At 38.3% G+C, this 17576-nt stretch overlaps 3 protein-coding genes across 4 annotated transcripts; all 3 read left to right on the forward strand.

Moving 5' to 3' along the window:
- Positions 1-498: 498 nt before the first annotated feature.
- Positions 499-5244, forward strand: c1d (C1D nuclear receptor corepressor). The gene is made up of 5 exons (XM_039674080.2): positions 499-655; positions 1175-1326; positions 1452-1518; positions 1602-1657; positions 4670-5244. Exons 2-5 carry the CDS (start codon positions 1189-1191, stop codon positions 4862-4864), a joined length of 456 nt encoding a protein of 151 aa, XP_039530014.1. The 5' UTR covers positions 499-655; positions 1175-1188; the 3' UTR covers positions 4865-5244.
- A 1457-nt stretch (positions 5245-6701) lies between these two features.
- LOC148977227 (uncharacterized) lies at positions 6702-11750 on the forward strand. The gene is made up of 9 exons (XM_089116674.1): positions 6702-8607; positions 8679-8740; positions 9336-9384; positions 9535-9710; positions 9820-10044; positions 10810-11004; positions 11195-11289; positions 11454-11504; positions 11670-11750. The coding sequence occupies exons 4-9, from the start codon at positions 9545-9547 to the stop codon at positions 11748-11750; spliced, it is 813 nt and encodes a 270-aa protein (XP_088972800.1). The 5' UTR covers positions 6702-8607; positions 8679-8740; positions 9336-9384; positions 9535-9544.
- Positions 11710-16445, forward strand: LOC120480661 (serine/threonine-protein kinase pim-2-like). 2 transcript variants are annotated; one of them, XM_089117274.1, is made up of 6 exons: positions 11710-12086; positions 12193-12372; positions 13045-13189; positions 13534-13698; positions 13814-15078; positions 15780-16445. In XM_089117274.1, exons 1-3 carry the CDS (start codon positions 11750-11752, stop codon positions 13146-13148), a joined length of 621 nt encoding a protein of 206 aa, XP_088973400.1. In that variant the 5' UTR covers positions 11710-11749; the 3' UTR covers positions 13149-13189; positions 13534-13698; positions 13814-15078; positions 15780-16445. The 2 variants fall into 2 exon arrangements, with proteins under 2 accessions (XP_088973400.1, XP_088973401.1); XM_089117275.1 differs by lacking the exon at positions 13045-13189.
- Positions 16446-17576: the final 1131 nt, after the last annotated feature.

Here is a 17576-nt window from a genome sequence, read left to right on the forward strand (position 1 = left end):
AGTGCGCGTCCGAGTGAAGACTGCGCGCCACAGAGAACATACTAGCCTACAACTGACAGCAGCGGCAACAAGCGTTCCTCTTGATTTCAAAAACAAAACATTTTAGCGCTAGATCTCTTATTTAAACGAACTAAATTAATGCTCTGCTTAACAGGATATGTTTTATTCATGTTTAAAACGTTTTATTTTCCGATATATGGTGACTCAAGCCCTGATGGATCAAGGAGCGGTCCATCAATAGAGTCACCATATCGGAAAACATGGAATGAGTCAGACATAGCCCACGGTACTTCTGACTTATTATGTTTTTTAAAAGAATTTCGTTTTTATAAATTGTATTTAATTTTAATCAATGATTTTAATCAACAAGTTGACTGATAAATTCTCAGAAAATGGATTTAATACCAATATTTTGAAACGGTGCGTAACCCCCCCCCCCCCCCACCGGGAATTCCGCCCCCCCTCTCACAAAATAGTTCCAACGTCCCTGCACTACTAACACCCAGTAAATTTACATTTTTAGATTCAATTTCGCAATCCACACAACAGCACATCTAGCGTGGCTTTTATTTTGAAATACAAGGGACTTGAACGTCGCTCATTTAGGATTTTTCTTGTGTTTGCCGGAAGTGCAGTGGCGTGTGTGGGATTACAGGTAATGGCTTTTTTAATAACATTAACATTGTGTGAAAATATGATTTTAATAAGTGTTTAATGGGCTATCCCGGAGGCCGTCGCATTGATCTTTTTTTTCCGTCCAGAAAAGCAATTGTGCTGTAAAAGCACGCAGTCACCAACACACACACACACACACGTGGATAAAGACATCTCCATACTAACACATTCAGCCTGCACGCTCGTTATAATCTTGCATTTTTTTGTGTATTATTTATTAGATATGTTTTTATTGTTATATAATATTTTAACACTAACGTGATGTCCACAACTATTAGCCCTCATGCATTTCCCCATTGTCAAATATCAAAGAATTTAAAACGTCCAGCCTAGACCAAAAAAAGTCAAGGTAAAATTAAAATATCATGTTGTTGACGTCTAAATATTCCCAATCAAATGTGTTTTAAAAAATGTTTTTTTTTCTTCAGTTTATTCAGTACAAGTTTGTAATAACCCGGATTTGTATCAAATTGTTTTAAATATACCATTTTTTTTTCAGTCAGTTGTTAGACAATGGCTGACGACGGTCAAGGAGAGGATTATCCCACCGAAATCGAGGAATACCTCAATGATTTTGACTCCTCTGTGAGCTCAGTCCAGAATATGGTCCAAACACTTGTGTCTGTATCCAGAAGTGACCATCTGCGTAATGTATGTGGAAACTAAATGCGTAAAATGCTCAACACTTAAATTAACTTACATTATTATGTTATTATGTTTATACATTGTTACACTTGTTATTGGAGTGTTTTGACCATTTTGTACCTCATTTCCAGCTGGATCCTCTTGATCAAGCTAAATTGGATCTTATGTCTGCATATGCCCTCAACTCCATGTTTTGGAGTAAGATTTTACATCTTTGTTTTTTACTTGTCAAATGTAATGAAATTTTACAGGTTATTACAAGATTTATCTTTCCTCCTTAGTGTATCTGGTGACACAAGGAGTCAATCCAAAAGACCATGCAATCAAACAAGAATTGGTAAGAAAGACTGTCATTTTAGTTCATTTTAGTAGAATTTGTGACATTGTGGATAACTACAGTAAATAATTGTTGTCTTTCAATAAGTTAATTGAATTTTTAATTAATTTAACTCATGATAACAGTTGAAATATTGCATATAATATTGTACAGACAAGGTTAGTAAGTTATTTTAATCACTCTAGTGACATTGTCGTCAAACTTTAAATGTGAAATTGTATGAATTAGCTTGTAAAAAAACAGAAAAAAACCCATTAAGCATGAAATAAGTCATTTCCCTTATGGAGAACCTTTTTTGGCATAATTGTTCTTTAAAATTGTGTTTTCGTTTTAACATACCAGCTTCGTCCATGCCGGCGCTTCCATTGCATTTCAGAAACGATCTCCTCATCCACACTTCACGACCGAAAACGCATTTCGCACACATGATTACAAGTGTAAACTGTTGCCGATTGCTCTAATAATAATAGCTTGCCTCTTGCGCATGTGTTTAAGTGATGTAACGTAACCGTAACAAAGTTCAAGATTAGGGAAGAAAGAGGCAGACTTTAAATGTAACTTTAATCGTAAAATATTCATAAACAACAAAACAAAAGAATGACTGGAGCATATATGTATAATAAAAACAGTGTCCCTGTGTCCCAGGTTCCTGCCCCGCCCTGCTTAATACCATAGTAACGTCAATACAACTTTAATAGCCTACATCAGCTCCTCCATGAACATGAGTCCCGTCCGATTGCTTTCTATTGGCTTGAAGGTGAAGACGACACATCCCATGATTCTACGCCCATTCACGGCATCGATAAAAACAACGCTTTTATTATTGGTTTGAATAAGCGACCTCTAGTGGCGAAAATGACATGCTGTGACCTTAACAGTGTTTCTGTGGGTCTTAAAATGGTCCCAAACCCCTGGTTTGAGTCCTAGTCCCAGACTAAAAGCAACTTGCACTGACATATCTTAAAACATAAGATGATTTTTTTTTTCGTTCTAAGGAAGGTTTATAAAAGCTACTTAAAGAGTAACTAAACCCAAAACCAAAATTTTTTAGTTAATGATCTGTAAGAATGGATCTTTATTAATACCAGTCATTGATTCGAGTAACTTTTTTGACATTTGTGTATAAAGTGTTTTATTTCTACAATATATGTTGTAAAAATGTCTTAGTGCTGCCCTCTTCAGGTTGAACGGTGGCTACTGCAGTTGAATTTTCCTATTGGATGTTAGCGGTTCTTCGTGACGTGCGCACGTTTCAGCTCACCACGCTCTTGGTACGAGCTACGCCCTTTGGCAGTATAAAAACCAGCTTTTTTTTCTTCAAAACCTTTGTAGCGAGTCAGGAGTTGGAATTGTGAGTATTGAAAACGATCAGGATAGAGTGTTTTAGCATCTTTTTCGTCCCCTCTATCTCCGCTGGGCTCTGCACACTTTTTCAGCATTTTTTCAAATATTGCCAGTGGGTGGAGTCAGGCTCTGACCAGGGGTTTAGTTACCCTTTAAATGTCCAAAAAGAACCAATTCCTAATCTTGGATTAATCTAAAAACCAGGCTTAATTCAGGTCTCTCAATTATGGTCTTAATTTACGTCAATTAAAGCCGTAAAAAGGTCTTAAATCAGAGCAGAGCATTAAATGTTGTCTGCATTGCAAAAATCTGTTTCCCAATACACATACATTATCTAAACATCTTTAAATTAAGATACATTGCTTTGAAAAACTGAACCAAATTAAGTGAGTTCGTGAGTCTTTAAACTTTGTTAAATTTAAAGTAGGGCTGGGCGATATATCGAGTATGTACGATGTATCGTTATATTTTTTTGAAACGATATGGAATGAGGCAATACCGTTTATATCGATACAGTAGTTTGATATGAGCACATCTGAAAAATAGCGGAGGTTGCAGTGTGAGCTGCTGCAGTGAAAGTAGCTAGGCTACGTAGTACAATTTGTCCTAAACATGACACAAGCTTATATTAATTGCGTCAAAATCACTTTGATATAGTTAAAAAAGTTTAAGGCAGCTTGCCGCCCTGTCAAATGCTCTGACAGACACTGTTGCTGACTGACAGATATACTTGCGCTGTTTAATGCGTTTGAGATGTGCTTTCCTCAGTGCTCAACTTACATTTCACAGGTATATTCTCCATCTGTAAATGTTAGAAAGTAAAGCAAATATGTCCATTTCACAACAAATATGTCCATGTCAGAAGAGGACGAGCTTCTGCAAGTGAATCTCCGCTATATGTGCCATATGTGGAATTTTAAACCTACAAGTATATATTTTTAATGAAAGTGATTATAATGGGGTAATCAAATGCAGGCTAATATAATTAGTTTGTGCTTTTGTTTTTGTTTTTATTTTCATTTTTAGTTTAGCTTTTAGTCAATATAAAAACAAAAGCTTTTTGCACATAATATATTGCATAGCCTATATTATATTTGTTTCCATATCCTTCAATATCAACATTGTTTGTAGGATATCATTGGGCCGAATGTGAATATATATATATATATATATATATATATAAAGATTTTCTTTATCTAAATAGAAAACGTAGAAAGTACCGAGATATATATCGTATATCGCCATTTGACCAAAAAATATCGAGATATGATTTTTTGGCCATATCGCCCAGCCCTAATTTAAAGTTATGTCCAAATTCTAGTGGTTGGGGGCAGAGGTGTTTTTATTCGATAAATTCAAAATAATGGATATCTGTTGGAAGTTATATTTTTGAACCCTGTAGTGTTGCTAATAAAATAAAACTATTGTTTTTTCTCCCCAGACATTTACAAAACGTATTGTTTTCCCTTCAACGTATTCCTTAAATTTTCTTTACTCGGCCTCAAAGATGTTTAAAAATTGTTTACCTTCGTAAACAAACCAGCAGAAACCCTGATTAAATCTGTGAAGTAGAGTTCTGTGTAAAGTCACTACTTGTCTTTGTGAATATAAGTATTTAGTATTTGTACTATCAGAGAAAGGAAACTAACATCGTCCTCCACCTCACAGGAGAGAATCAGGACGTATATGAATAAAGTTAAAGAGATCACGGACAGAAGAAAAGCTGCACGGCTGGACAAAGATGCAGCATCACGGTTTGTCCGGAGTGCACTGTGGGAGCCAGAGGACAAGAAAAGAAAGGACACGAAACGAAAGGACACAACTGAGCATTCCCACAAAGGAAAACACATAAGGTTTTCTTGATTAGGTTGATTGGTGAAACGCGTTGAATTTTCTCTGCAAATATTTAGCAGACTTTGAGATTAAGCGCAACAAATATCTCAATGCACTTGGACTTGATGAAGAAGCATGCAATTTACCATGTGACTGTCCATGATGCCGTGTTGTTCATTGTGGACGTGTTGAGTAGCATCATTCTTTTCAAGATGGCGTGTTTCAAACAAAAAATCAAAGTTTAAAAAAAAAACACTTTTGTTACTCACCCCGTGTTTTTTTTAGCGTTTCTTTAATTGTTTTATTCTTTCCTATAGTCTTCATTTTGTTTTATATCTGGGGTTACATAATCTGAAATTTGTGATGCGGACCATCAATAATACCAGTCCCATTAAAACTACTAAATCCTATTTTTCTTGTCAATTCTTTTGGATGTATTGTCTGTAGTGATGGGAGAAATGAAGCGTTTCGAAACTTTGAATCAATTGAACTAACTGCTCCACAAAATGAGATCTTGTATCGAAACGCCACATGCAGGTAACTCCTGCCGGTCAGAACAGTGTAAGTGCTGACCAAACAACTCTGCACAAACACATAAAAAACACCTTTTACAAACTCACTGCAAATATTTTATTAAACATGTATTCTATTTAATGCAATTATTAAATCTAAATCTAATATAGGGGTGCACAACCCTAATCCTGCCGATCGACTGTCCTGCACAGTTTATCTCCAACCCTAATTAAACACACTGAAGCAACAAATTAAGGATCACTTGAAACTTAAATGTAGGTGTGTTTGATTAGGGTTGGAGAAGAAGGATCGGCAGGGTTGAGCACCCCTGATCTATTATTATACACATGTTATTAAATGTCTACAAATATATCATAACGATCCAAGATCAAATCATATATCTGGGGCCTGTTTCAGAAAGGAGGTTAAGTGAAAACTCTGAGTATGTTAACCCTGAAATGAGGGAAACTCTGGGTTTTCCGTTACAGAAAGGGGGGTATATCAAACCCGAGAAAGCAGAGTAAGTCAAGCCCGTTTCGGAAAGAGAGGTAACTTATACTCAGAGTCAGTTACCATGGTAACTTACTCTGTGAACCTAACCTGGTCGGGAGCAGGTTTTCTTCAGTAAACCCAGAGTTTCTTGCGGTCTCCTCCCCTTTTTTAAAGAGGAAGTGCTGTTTAAACACCAACAATAATACTAAAATGTATTTACACATTCTTTAAGGAATATATATATATATATATTGTATGTCTATGGTTTAATTGACTAAATCTGTTTATTACTAAATCCTATATCAACCTCAACCACTTGATTAATACAAGGAGGAGAGACCTTGTATTTTAATGCTTTCAAATTAACAATATACAATTGCATGAATTATTCTTGAATTGATCAAAGTGTGTAGAGGGAGAAGGTTATATAAAAATATACCTTTTAAAAATGTATGCTAAATCCACTATTGTTTTATACTGAATTGGTCTATAGTTTATGCAGTAGCCAACCATGTAATTGCATCATATTTTATTTTAAATTAAAGAAGAATTAAGAGTAATCCCTTTAATTAAATTACAATATTTAGATTACTTGGTAATTAATTATACCCAACACTTTTTTTTTTGGTCTGGCGCTGTTGCCATGGTGACTCGTAATATCTGCGCTCCATTGATGATGGCTTTTTATAGCTGTGGTGCACGCGCTTAACTCAGAGTCAGTCAACTCAGAGTCGATTGAACTAACTCATTTCAGCTGTTCTGTAACCGAAAACTCGGAGTTTCCCATCTCAGGGTAAGTCAACTCTGAGTTCAGAGTTGGTTGAACCTCCTTATTGAAACGGGCCCCAGGTTAGTTTTTTTTTTGTTTTGTTTTTTTCAATTACTGAGAAGCATCGGTCAATACTGGAGCCACAATTTCAAGACTCTTCACAAATTCAGCCAATATGGACCAAACTGTGAATCATTTTTCACTGCTTTCCCTCAAAATAAGTGCCTGGGAGATGGAAATGTTGGGGATAGTCTTTCTGGCAGTTTTTGGGGAATGTATGATTCCACTGTGGGGAAGAGAGTGGCCTTCCGCCTCTTGGCCTCACCTATCCTGAGGTGTCCATTATTGCTGCAGTCGGAGCCTGCCTGGTCTGTCCCTTTGGCACCGCCCTGGTCCTCTCCCAGGATTCTAGACCCGCTGGAGCCTCCTTGGTCCGTCCCTCCGGCACCCTGGCCCTCTGCCAGGACTCTAGCTCTGCCTCCCTTAAAAAGAAGGTTTTTGATAACATTCCAGGATTTACTCCATATAATGGACTTCTTTGGGAACCAAACGGTTCAAGGTCCAAATGAGAGTTTCAGTGCAGCTTCAAAGGGCTGTAAATGACACCAGATAATAATTCATTCATTACATTTATATAGCGCTTTCCTCAGCACTCAAAGCGCTTTACATAGAGAGGGGAATCTCCTCAACCACCACCAGTGTGCAGCATCCACCTGGATGATGCGACGGCAGCCATAGTGCGCCAGAACGCTCACCACACACCAGCTTACTGGTGGAGAGGAGACAGTGATTAAGCCAATTGGTGTATATGGGGATGATTAGGAGGCCATGATGGACAGAGGCCACTGGGCAAATTTGGCCAGGATGCCGGGGTTACACCCCTACTCTGGGATTTTTAATGACCACAGAGAGTCAGGACCTCGGTTTAACGTCTCATCCGAAGGACGCAATGATGATCTAGATGATCTAGGACCCTTCAAGTCATGATTTGAAAAAAGATTTGTTCATTTTGATGAACGAGTTTGAACAGGAGAGTCAAGAACGCTCATCACAGAACAGAGCAAGGCGAGCATTTGTGCTCATAAAACTAAAACTTTTTAATTTATTTTTTAAATGACAGATCGTTTCACTAGACCTTAGACCCTAAGACCCTTATTCATCGTCTGGTGTCTTTTAAAGCCCTTTGAAGCTGCACTGAAACTCTCATTTGGACCTTGAATCGTTTGAAGTCCATTATATGGAGAAAGTCCAGGAATGTTTTCATCAAAAACCTTCATTTCTTTTCAACTGAAGAAAGAAAGACATGGACATCTTGGATCAGAAGTGTAAGGTGTCAGGATCTCAGAGACTTTGGTTAGGCAAAGAATCCTAAAAAACGACCCCTGCTTAATAAGAAATGAATCATAAGCTGAAGTGTATTAGCACCAGAACCACATCATCGTGTTACCTCTGTTTGAAGAATTCATCTTCCAGAATATGGCAGTAGGTTTTGGAAATAAATCTTTAGTCCTCCTCTGCAAAACGGACTTCGGGATATAGCGGGAGATGGACTGAAAATGAACTTCTAAAATCTTACTGTGATCTTGTGATTCTTATTAGGTGGTCGTTTTTTTAAGGATCCCCCCCCCCCTCTCTCTCTCTCTGGCTTATTTTATCTATAAAAGAAAACGTTAATTATGATTATGCTAATGATTGGATGTTAATAATTATGCACATCTGAATATAAGACGTTTTTCATTTCTAGACTTCATGAACAATTACATATCACTTATAACTGATTCAATGCAAAATGAATAAGTTATTGAGATTAATGTGGTTTGGAATTGGTAAAATGTTCCTGGAGAAAAAAAAAATATCAAAAATTTCTGTACCGTATTTTTCTAAACGCATGCTCAAATTAGTTTGTTTGTGTCAGACCCTCCCACTTTTGATTTAAGCGAATCAAAATTGATTTTAAATATTTTGGCCTTGCGTAATTGGACCGTTCTCGACTTTCAAGGTAAAGAAGCGCAATTTCTCTTTCAAGATTAATTTAAAATCGGTTTTATCTTTACAAAAATGCTTTCTCAGGGCGTTCAAACGAAGACAAAATAAGGATGATGGAGCTTGGGAGTTGGCTAGCTGGATGTGATGTAAGTCATGCTTTTTTATTGTTTTACCTGTTTGCTGTTTTAAAGTCCTGTCACGTAACGTTAAGCGTTGTGGGCAATGCCAATGACAGAAGCGGGTAAATGAAACAATGCAGTTTAACTTGAGGCGATCGTCGGGGATCAAGCACAATCGCTTGTGTTGATACAATAGACATGTCTCTTTTCAAATAAAATATGTGTTTATGGTAGTATTAATATGTGCTAAATAGACAAATTAATATAGTGCCTCTTCTTTAATTGATTCTGTCATGTCTGCAACTTGGCAGATGATATGTTGTCAAGATCATTAAGTTTAAATTTAAAAAAAGTATAGTCTGTAAGTTTTTTCAAACTCATTATTGCACTTTATTCAACTTTATGAAACTATAATGAATTTATAGGCTATTCTGATTACAAGTTATTAACGATTTTCTTTTAACTGTGAATTCCTGGTGGTCAACCTTATTTCATGCTTTAACTATAGACTGTAAAAAAGGCTTTAACATATTAGTTTTAGCTAAGTAGTAATGACACATGATTATATCACTTGTTAAATGGTTGTTTAACGATAACATTCAGTCCTGTATTCCTGATTCAGTTTGTTTGCAGATTCGATGTGCACTCAAGCGTGACTCGCACTACTTCAGGTATTTTGAATAATGCGGTTGACGTCACAGTCAAACGTTAGATCGCTCTCTTTGTTGACTGAAAGACGAGGCGAATTCAGACAGTTGCTGAATATTTTCTGCGTTGTGTGTTGTGTTGTATTGTATGGTACTTGTATCATTTAATTGCAGTTTGAAGAAGATGTCAGGCCCGACCCAGGCACAGAGTCAGGAGCTTATTCCTGGATGTTCAACACCTCGGTCTTGTGAGTTCGTTTCTGTGCCCACAGGTTCGGCTCACAGGAAGAGAGAGATGCAGAGGTCAGATGATGGACGTCCGTCCACTTCATCCAAACACTATCGCATAGGTTAGTATAGGCTTTTATTAAAGTGAAAATAGAAAGTTGATTTTTTGTGTGTGTGACCACTGACAATTGATTATTAATATTATTAAAAATGTCTGAATTATTCCATCAGGCCGCTTCAGATGCAGGAGAGTTGTTTCCAGGAGCAGTAACAACAGATCTGAGAGCCAAAATGAACCAGGCAGTGACGGAAACAGGAGTTTGTCCAGATCCGACAGCTTCCAGTGGATGTGTCCTCCACTGCCTGGTCAAGTTCCCGTCGAGCCAACCGACATTTCTAATGTCCCGACTGCTCATGGTGCCGTGGAGGCTTCACCTGTGAACAAGAGCTCGACAGGTGAGATTGAAATAAGGCAGAATGATGAATACACACAGTTTCTCAGCAATTTTTTTCCGAAATATTTTAGTTGGACAAAACGTTCTTACAATATATTTTTGTTAAGCCAACAAGCCATGAACTCACTCAGCTGACACACACACACACACACACACACACACACACACGCACACACACACACACACACACGAAGACACACGCACAATCCCAAAAAGAGTTCTGTTTCACAACGTATTGCGTTTGAATGGTCAAATACTGACAAAATTGTCCAAATGGCTGTTGTGACCAGTGTTCATGTAAACAGAGTTGGTTAAGTTATGTCTTTAATATAAATCAATGTTGATTTAAATATAGGCTATTATATTTAATAAGAAATAAATGTGAAATATATTTTAAGACATGATGGCTCATATGACCTTTACCATTGCCAGAACTGTGCCAAATAATAATGCCTGGAAATGAATGGTCTATTTTTAATAAAAGATATATATATATATATATAAAAAAACAACAACTATTATTACATAATATTGTGAAAGAAACTTTTGGTCACCCCTAAGGGACATTTGTGCAGGTATTGAGCAGAAACATGGCGTTGTGAGGCGGATAGCTTGGAAATATTTGCATTATTTTGGATTTGTGACATTAAAGATAAAATTGAACAGTTAAATGGAAGTTCTATCATTATATCATTTTTAAATGTGAGGTCAGAGATGTTTATAATGTTTTTTTTTTTTATACTTAATTTTTTCCCCTTTGTTCCAGAAAAACCTACAAAAGGAAAGAAGATGAAAAGAATTCGTTCGTTCCTCAGGAACGTGTGGACGGCTGTAAAGAGTCCGTCCGGCTGCTGTTCTGACAGTAAAGCTGTGGATGTTGTGGAGCCTTTCGTTCCTCCACTAGATCTGCTCTCGGAGCCTGATTCTGATTCACGTCAGTCCGGTGTCGAGCCAAATCATGGTAAATCTGCAGTCCTTGTTTCTCAAACGTTGTTTTAAACCGTATTATCGTCTTGTTTTCCACTAAAGATATCTTGAGGCTTGTTTTCAGAATATTCATATTATTTTTTCGACCAGCACGGATATTTTTAATATAAAACAAAGGATCTAGCAAGCTCATATATTTCTCTTATTTTCTGTTTGTTTTTCAGACTCCTTCAAGTCTCTCTATAACGCGGGAGAGATGATTGGATGCGGAGGATACGGAAGAGTGTTCAAAGGAACACGGAAATTTGATGGCAAAAAGGTTTTTGCTCAATTAAATAAACATTTTGCTCTTGCATGCATCAAAACATATTTAATACACAGGGTTTTATACTTAGATGCTCAAATCATAAATGTTATGTGCAAGGTCAGGCGCTTGAATGTTGTTACTCTTATTGAATTCTGTTTCTTTTTTCATTTTTGCAGGTTGCTATCAAGCGGATGCGCAAGACTTCCGACGATCTTTATCTCACTATGGTAAGTTGGCCAAAAGCTGAATGTGTATTTAGTTGTTGAAGTGTTGATTACTGTAGTTAATACACCTGTAGGAAACATTAGGTGTAAATGTAGTAGACGAATAAGCCTGCAAAGCCACTGTTGATCTTGTCTACCAAAATCAAAGAAAAATGATGTTTTCTTCAGATTTTTACCCAGCTAACCTTTTGTCTTTTCTCCAGCCTGGGCATCCCAAACCTCTCATTGCAGAAGTGGCTGTGCTGCTAATGATGAGGGAAGAACCCGTAAGCCCGTACGCCATACAACTACACGATTGGTTTGAACACCCTCGAAAATTCACCCTGGTGATGGAGTATCCCGAACCCTGCGAGAGCTTGCTGGACTTCATCTATGATAATCCTCAACTGGACGAATCAACAGCACGGCTCATCATGCGACAGGCTGTGCTGGCAGTGCAACACTGCATTGAGCATAATGTCTTTTACAATGATATTCATGCGGACAATTTCCTGGTGAAGAAAGACACTTTAGAGCTCAAGCTGATAGACTTTGGCTCTGGACAGATACTTAATAGTGATGGGTATGACAGCGACGTTTACATTGGTGAGCATTTTGGAAGTTTGGAAACCTAGATGTAATGACTTGCTGATTCTTTGACACTTAAAAAAATTTTGCTCAACAATGCACAAATGTCTTGCTTACCTTACAGGAGTAAAGTTTTACTTCCCACCTGAAGTCCTCACAGAGCCTTGGTTTCACCCCGTCCCAGTAAATGTTTGGGCTCTAGGAGTGTTGTTGTACGAGATGGTGAACACATGTCCTCCTTTTCGGAATCCAAAGGAAATCACAAAAGCCAAAGTTAGGTTTCAGAATGCCAACTTATCCAACGGTGAGTGAATAATATTGATGACATTGATAAACACCCAAAGCAAAGGCTCTGTGCAGTTAAGAAACAGTTAAAGGTGAAGTATGTGAAGTATGAAGTATGTTTTTTTTTTTGTTCATCAATTACTATTAGTATGCCATTTGTGGGTTTATCTCCCCCAAAAGTGTAAAAAGGCTCCATCTTATCATTGAGAGCCATCAATCTTTTTCCAGCTCAACCTATAGTGTTTGGGGGCGTGGCTATTGTAGCAGGCGGAGCCTGAGGGTGTTTAGTCACAGTGGGATCGTAGGAAAAATTCACTGCATTTATTAATACCATACAGCATCATCATGCACCCGTTCATAAGGACAAATGCAACACAGCTAAAAGTATTCCTAATATGTTGGACCTGAAACATGTGTTCACATGGACCAGTAAGAGCTGTGTTTGTGATGTTTGAGCTGGGGGAGCCGTGGCACACGAAAGAGACGTTTGCAAGATTGTTTGAAATATGCTTTATTTTTTGTAATTCCCCAAGGTGCCACTAGTCCAGCAGAAAATACATACTTCATCTTTTAAGGAAACACTTTTTTTAATTAAATTTTTCATGTTTCAGAGATGCTGTTTTCATAAATGCCTACATTAGTGTCACATGGTCATGACTAACCGGCTCTATCCTTATTAAAATGTGTACAGAATGCAGGGATCTGATTATCCAGTGCCTAACCCTGGATCCAACTAAACGCCCGACGTTAGAGCAGATCTTACAACATAGATGGTTTAGAAATGATCTACTGTAGAATGGAGAAGTTCAGGAGATTCATTCGATCAGAGATTTCAGGTGTGAAGAAGTGTAACAGAGTAGGATACAACATTTGTGATGTCGTTTATCTTCATTTCTGGATTTGTTTTGTAGTGAGATTTTCAAATATGTTTAGTGAATTGAGTTCATTTTAATGTTCTTGTTATAGTCAAGTCAAGTCACTTTCATTTATATAGAGCTTTATACAATAGAGATTGTTTCAAAGCAGCTTCACAGTAATAAACAGAAAAGAGACATCCATGTTGTTCATATGATCTTTGTATTGGATATGATATAACATTTTTGGCTTACCGAAGTCCAGCCCAACGACTGGAATGTAATAAACTGTCAGCGCGAATAATTGTTTTGGTTTTCTTCTCCAGGGTTGGACACACCATCCAGTCTATAAAGAACACTGGTTTAAATGCAGGATTGGATGGATATCATCCTGACAGAAAAACTCAAGCCACTCACGTGAGCCGCTTCACCAGAGAGATCAGAGCCTGTCCACGTCTGAGTAAGAACATGAGAGACTGAAGACTGGAAAGGTAAATTAAGTGATGTCATCACCGCCACATTTGCTTTGGTAAGTCAAGTCACCTTTATTTATATAGCGCTTTATACAATTCAGATTGTTTCAAAGCCTTTTTACCTTGATAACAGGAAGATAATGATCAATGCCTAAGTTTACATGCAGCCAATAACGGCCATGTAAACACCGGCAAAAACCCGAATATGCTCATATCCCGGATTTTAAAAACTGGGATATTATACCTGGGGTACCCCTTTTCTAACCCGAATTTTTGGTCATGTAAACACGTATCGGCATATCCTCATAGTGATTTGTGTTCTGCGCATGTTCTATTCGCAAGGAATCTTGGTCATTTGAGTAGAGAAACTTCTCGGCGCATACAAAAATCTGCGTGCCGTATACCAGAAGTAAACATGGCGAGACACAGCACAGCATACTTTTGGAGCGAGGTCAGTAATGTTACCAGCATCAAAGCGCAAGCAAAGGCGATCGCTATCTGCCCCGAACTATTCATTATCCGCTTGCTGCTGTTGTTGTTGTCTTTGGATACAGGAAGAAGAATCGGAAATGACGCATATTGCGTCTTAAGGTTTTCCGTACGTCTAGACGCTAATCGCGCGTCACCGTTTACATCGGGATATTGCAATTCCATGTATACAGGAGAAACTCTCTCTGCTCACACATGTAAACGGGTTAATCCTAATGTTTCAGAAACCCGAATAGTGACCTTAACCCGACCATAACCCGAAAATTGGCTGCATGTAAACGTAGTCACTGATACAAACAGAATTCAATTGTGCTGTAAAGCAGCTCTAAAGCCCCGTTCACAAAGCCTGCGACTTTTGTTCAGGTCGCTAGTTCCCAATACTGTAGTGATTGGTCGGTCATGAATAGGGTTGGGTATCGGTTGGGTTTTATCCGTTATCAGTACCTACTCGGTATTTTTTAAATGGTTCCGGTGCCTAAACGGTTCTTAAACGGTACTTAAGAAAACGAAACCGCACACACTTTGGGGACGAGCGCGGGGACGAGCGCGTCGGAGCTGTTGTGCTGCACGCGGGAGCCAACGACATTAGGCTGCGGCAGACGGAGGTTCTGAAGAAGGACTACAGGAGCCTGATCGAGATGGTACGCAGCACAAGCGCCTACAGCAACGATCATCGTGTCTGGACCGCTTCCCACGTACCGACAAGGACAGGAAAGGTTCTGTAGACTATTTGCATTAAATGAATGGTTAATGTTATTGTGTAATGAACAGAAACTGCTCTTTGTAAATAATTGGCATCTGTTTTGGGAGAGACCCAGGCTGTATCGTGCAGATGGACTCCACCCCAGCAGAATCGGAGCGGCTGTTATGTCGGACAACATCTCCAAGACGTTACGCACCAGATGACTAGTAAGTCAAAGTCCAAATCACAGCCTTTGTTGTCCAAACTTAACTAATATGCATAGTGTGGAACATTATATAGAAACTGTCTATTCCTCGTTTAGTGAAGCCAAACTATAAATCTAGTGCAGGATCTAGCAAAAATTTTAAACCAGAAAATCTAAATATCAGTGAACAAAAACAATTTCTAAAGCTAGGTCTTCTAAACATTAGATCGCTCAAACCTAAGGCGGTTATTGTAAATGAAATGGTCACAGATAATAATTTCGATGTTCTGTGCCTTACTGAAACCTGGCTTAAACCAAATGAGTATTTCGGTCTAAATGAATCTACTCCGCCAGGATACTATTATAAACACGAACCTCGTCTGACCGGTCGTGGCGGCGGTGTTGCAACAATCTATAAAGATATTTTTAATATTACTCAGAAAACAGGTCACAGGTTTAATTCATTTAAAGTACTTGTGCTAAATGTTACGCTCTTAAATGTATGTTATGCCATACGGAACCGTTTGCCACTGAAACTGCTTAACGCACCAGTGGAGCTCGACAGCCTTTTAGACAAACGGGTCGGCGCGTATGGTTGGGTTGCGGAGAGTTTGTGAGATAGTGGTTTTCTAACACGACTCCCATTTAATGGAAATCATTATGAACATCAGCTTTGCTAATTATTTCCCATCTCCTTCTGCTGTTATCAATGGCGTTCGTCAGGTCCAGTTTTGTATCCAGCCTCTCACGGCGATTTCGGATGCCCCAACGCCTGTGATGAGAAGACCAACGCCTGTGAAGAGAAGACTCAACGCCGGCGATATGTTATGGCGCCGTTTTATATATAAACAATATTTATATTTAATATTTATATATAAACAATATGAATGTAAGCCAGAGGAGAACTGGCCCCCGACTGAGCCTGGGTTCTCCCAAGGTTTTTTTCTCCATCCAATCTGATGGAGTTTTGGTTCCTTGCCACTGTCGCCTTGCTTTTGGCTTGCTTAGTTGGGGATATTTAATATTTAACAATATTATTGATCTGTGTTGTACTACTTTCATGTCATCACTAGGCGCGTTTCCATTACAGATTTGCGCAAAACTTTTGCGATATTTTCCAAATGTTGATAAATAAACTATTGTAAAATGACGGTGTTTCCATTAACTGATGTTTTGCGACTAAAACGTCTTTTTTCCCTCTCGCGATAAGTCATTCTAAAAATCATGGCAACGGACTTTGGTAGGTTTATAACCTATTTCACAGCCATGCACCACACTAGACTATTATTATTAATGGAAGGAGACGTGGTGTGTTATCCAAGCATTAATGGCAGGGAAAGACACGGAGTTGTTTCTCCCTTATTTCTGCTTCGATGTCTTGATGGCATTTCTTTGTAGCCTGGTTCTACCAGACTCTCGTACATACATTTCATTTGTACAGAGAGTCTGGCCTCCCTCAATTGAGAAACGTTTCCTTCCTTGTAGGCGGGTTCACTATTAAAGTTCAAATCTATTGGATCTGCCCAGAGTCACTCACGATCTGCCATAGCCAATCGCTAATGTGTGGTCGTGAGTGACGTATGTCATGCGCCGAAACGGCTGGATACAACCATAGACAGTAAAAAGAAACAAGTCCGAACTCCGAATGATCAGAGGATTAAATTTACAATAGGATTTCAGTCAACGAGAGCTGCAGGTTTTGTTAATCTAGGAACAATTATTAATTCGAAATGTATATTTGACATGAAGGACAGTGATTATTCAGTCAATGCTGTAAGTTACAGTGAATGATCAGTCTGTCTGCAGATGTGTAATAAACAACAATTTTTCATATTACGTATTTTTGTTTCTTAATTACCTTAATTATGGTCTTCAAAGTATGTGTTTGTACATTTTTATATGGCATTTAGTTGTTTTTTTTTATTAAAACAAATTAACCATTGACATCTAAAACTGAAAATCAAATATAGTCTCCAAAGTATGGGTTTTCAAATTTTTATTTATGACAATTTTTTTTTTTAAATCACAACCAATTTGTATGATTTACAACATGTAAAACTGACACACCAACCTCCTGTACGAGTGCACAAAGGGGCTCAAAATGTTCTATTCATCACAAGAATCAGTAAATTTACTGTTGGGAATCTGAGCGACTGACATGACTCCTGAGCGGATCTTCAACAATAGTTTAGCAGCCAGGACTCGGGGCTTCCGAACACCGCGAACACCAGGCTAAAGTCCAAAATGTCACGGTCATTGTGCACGAGCTGCTCAGCACAAACTTCCAACCTTTCTGCCTCCTTCACTTGGTCCTCCGTTGTGCAACAAGAGGTGAGACGACAACAATCCGGCTTTAAATTCTGTATATTCGGCAGTTTCTTTTCCAACAACGGACCGAATAGCTTTTCTCACGTCTTTCTCCGCTGCCATTACTGCACTCAAACTGACGCACTACATCAACGTCATCGTTCTCAGCCACTCCCTCTATTCGCTGATTGGTCCTACAAAAAATTGATTTCT

The sequence above is a fragment of the Pimephales promelas genome, chromosome 11 (genome assembly GCF_988280905.1).
Source record: "Pimephales promelas chromosome 11, fPimPro1.hap1.1, whole genome shotgun sequence".
NCBI lineage: Eukaryota > Metazoa > Chordata > Actinopteri > Cypriniformes > Leuciscidae > Pimephales > Pimephales promelas.

Bases quoted from the DNA above. Each gene is read 5' to 3' on its own strand.
- LOC148977227 (XM_089116674.1), top strand. From the start codon at position 9,545: ATGTCAGGCCCGACCCAGGCACAGAGTCAGGAGCTTATTCCTGGATGT. The intron at 10,045-10,809 runs GTGAGATTGAAA...CCTTTGTTCCAG, and splicing joins TGTGAACAAGAGCTCGACAG to AAAAACCTACAAAAGGAAAG. The intron at 11,005-11,194 runs GTAAATCTGCAG...TTTGTTTTTCAG, and splicing joins CGGTGTCGAGCCAAATCATG to ACTCCTTCAAGTCTCTCTAT.
- LOC120480661 (XM_089117274.1), top strand. From the start codon at position 11,750: ATGATGAGGGAAGAACCCGTAAGCCCGTACGCCATACAACTACACGAT. The intron at 12,087-12,192 runs GTGAGCATTTTG...CTTACCTTACAG, and splicing joins TGACAGCGACGTTTACATTG to GAGTAAAGTTTTACTTCCCA. The intron at 12,373-13,044 runs GTGAGTGAATAA...AAATGTGTACAG, and splicing joins GAATGCCAACTTATCCAACG to AATGCAGGGATCTGATTATC.
- c1d (XM_039674080.2), top strand. From the start codon at position 1,189: ATGGCTGACGACGGTCAAGGAGAGGATTATCCCACCGAAATCGAGGAA. The intron at 1,519-1,601 runs GTAAGATTTTAC...TTTCCTCCTTAG, and splicing joins CCTCAACTCCATGTTTTGGA to TGTATCTGGTGACACAAGGA. The intron at 1,658-4,669 runs GTAAGAAAGACT...TCCACCTCACAG, and splicing joins ATGCAATCAAACAAGAATTG to GAGAGAATCAGGACGTATAT.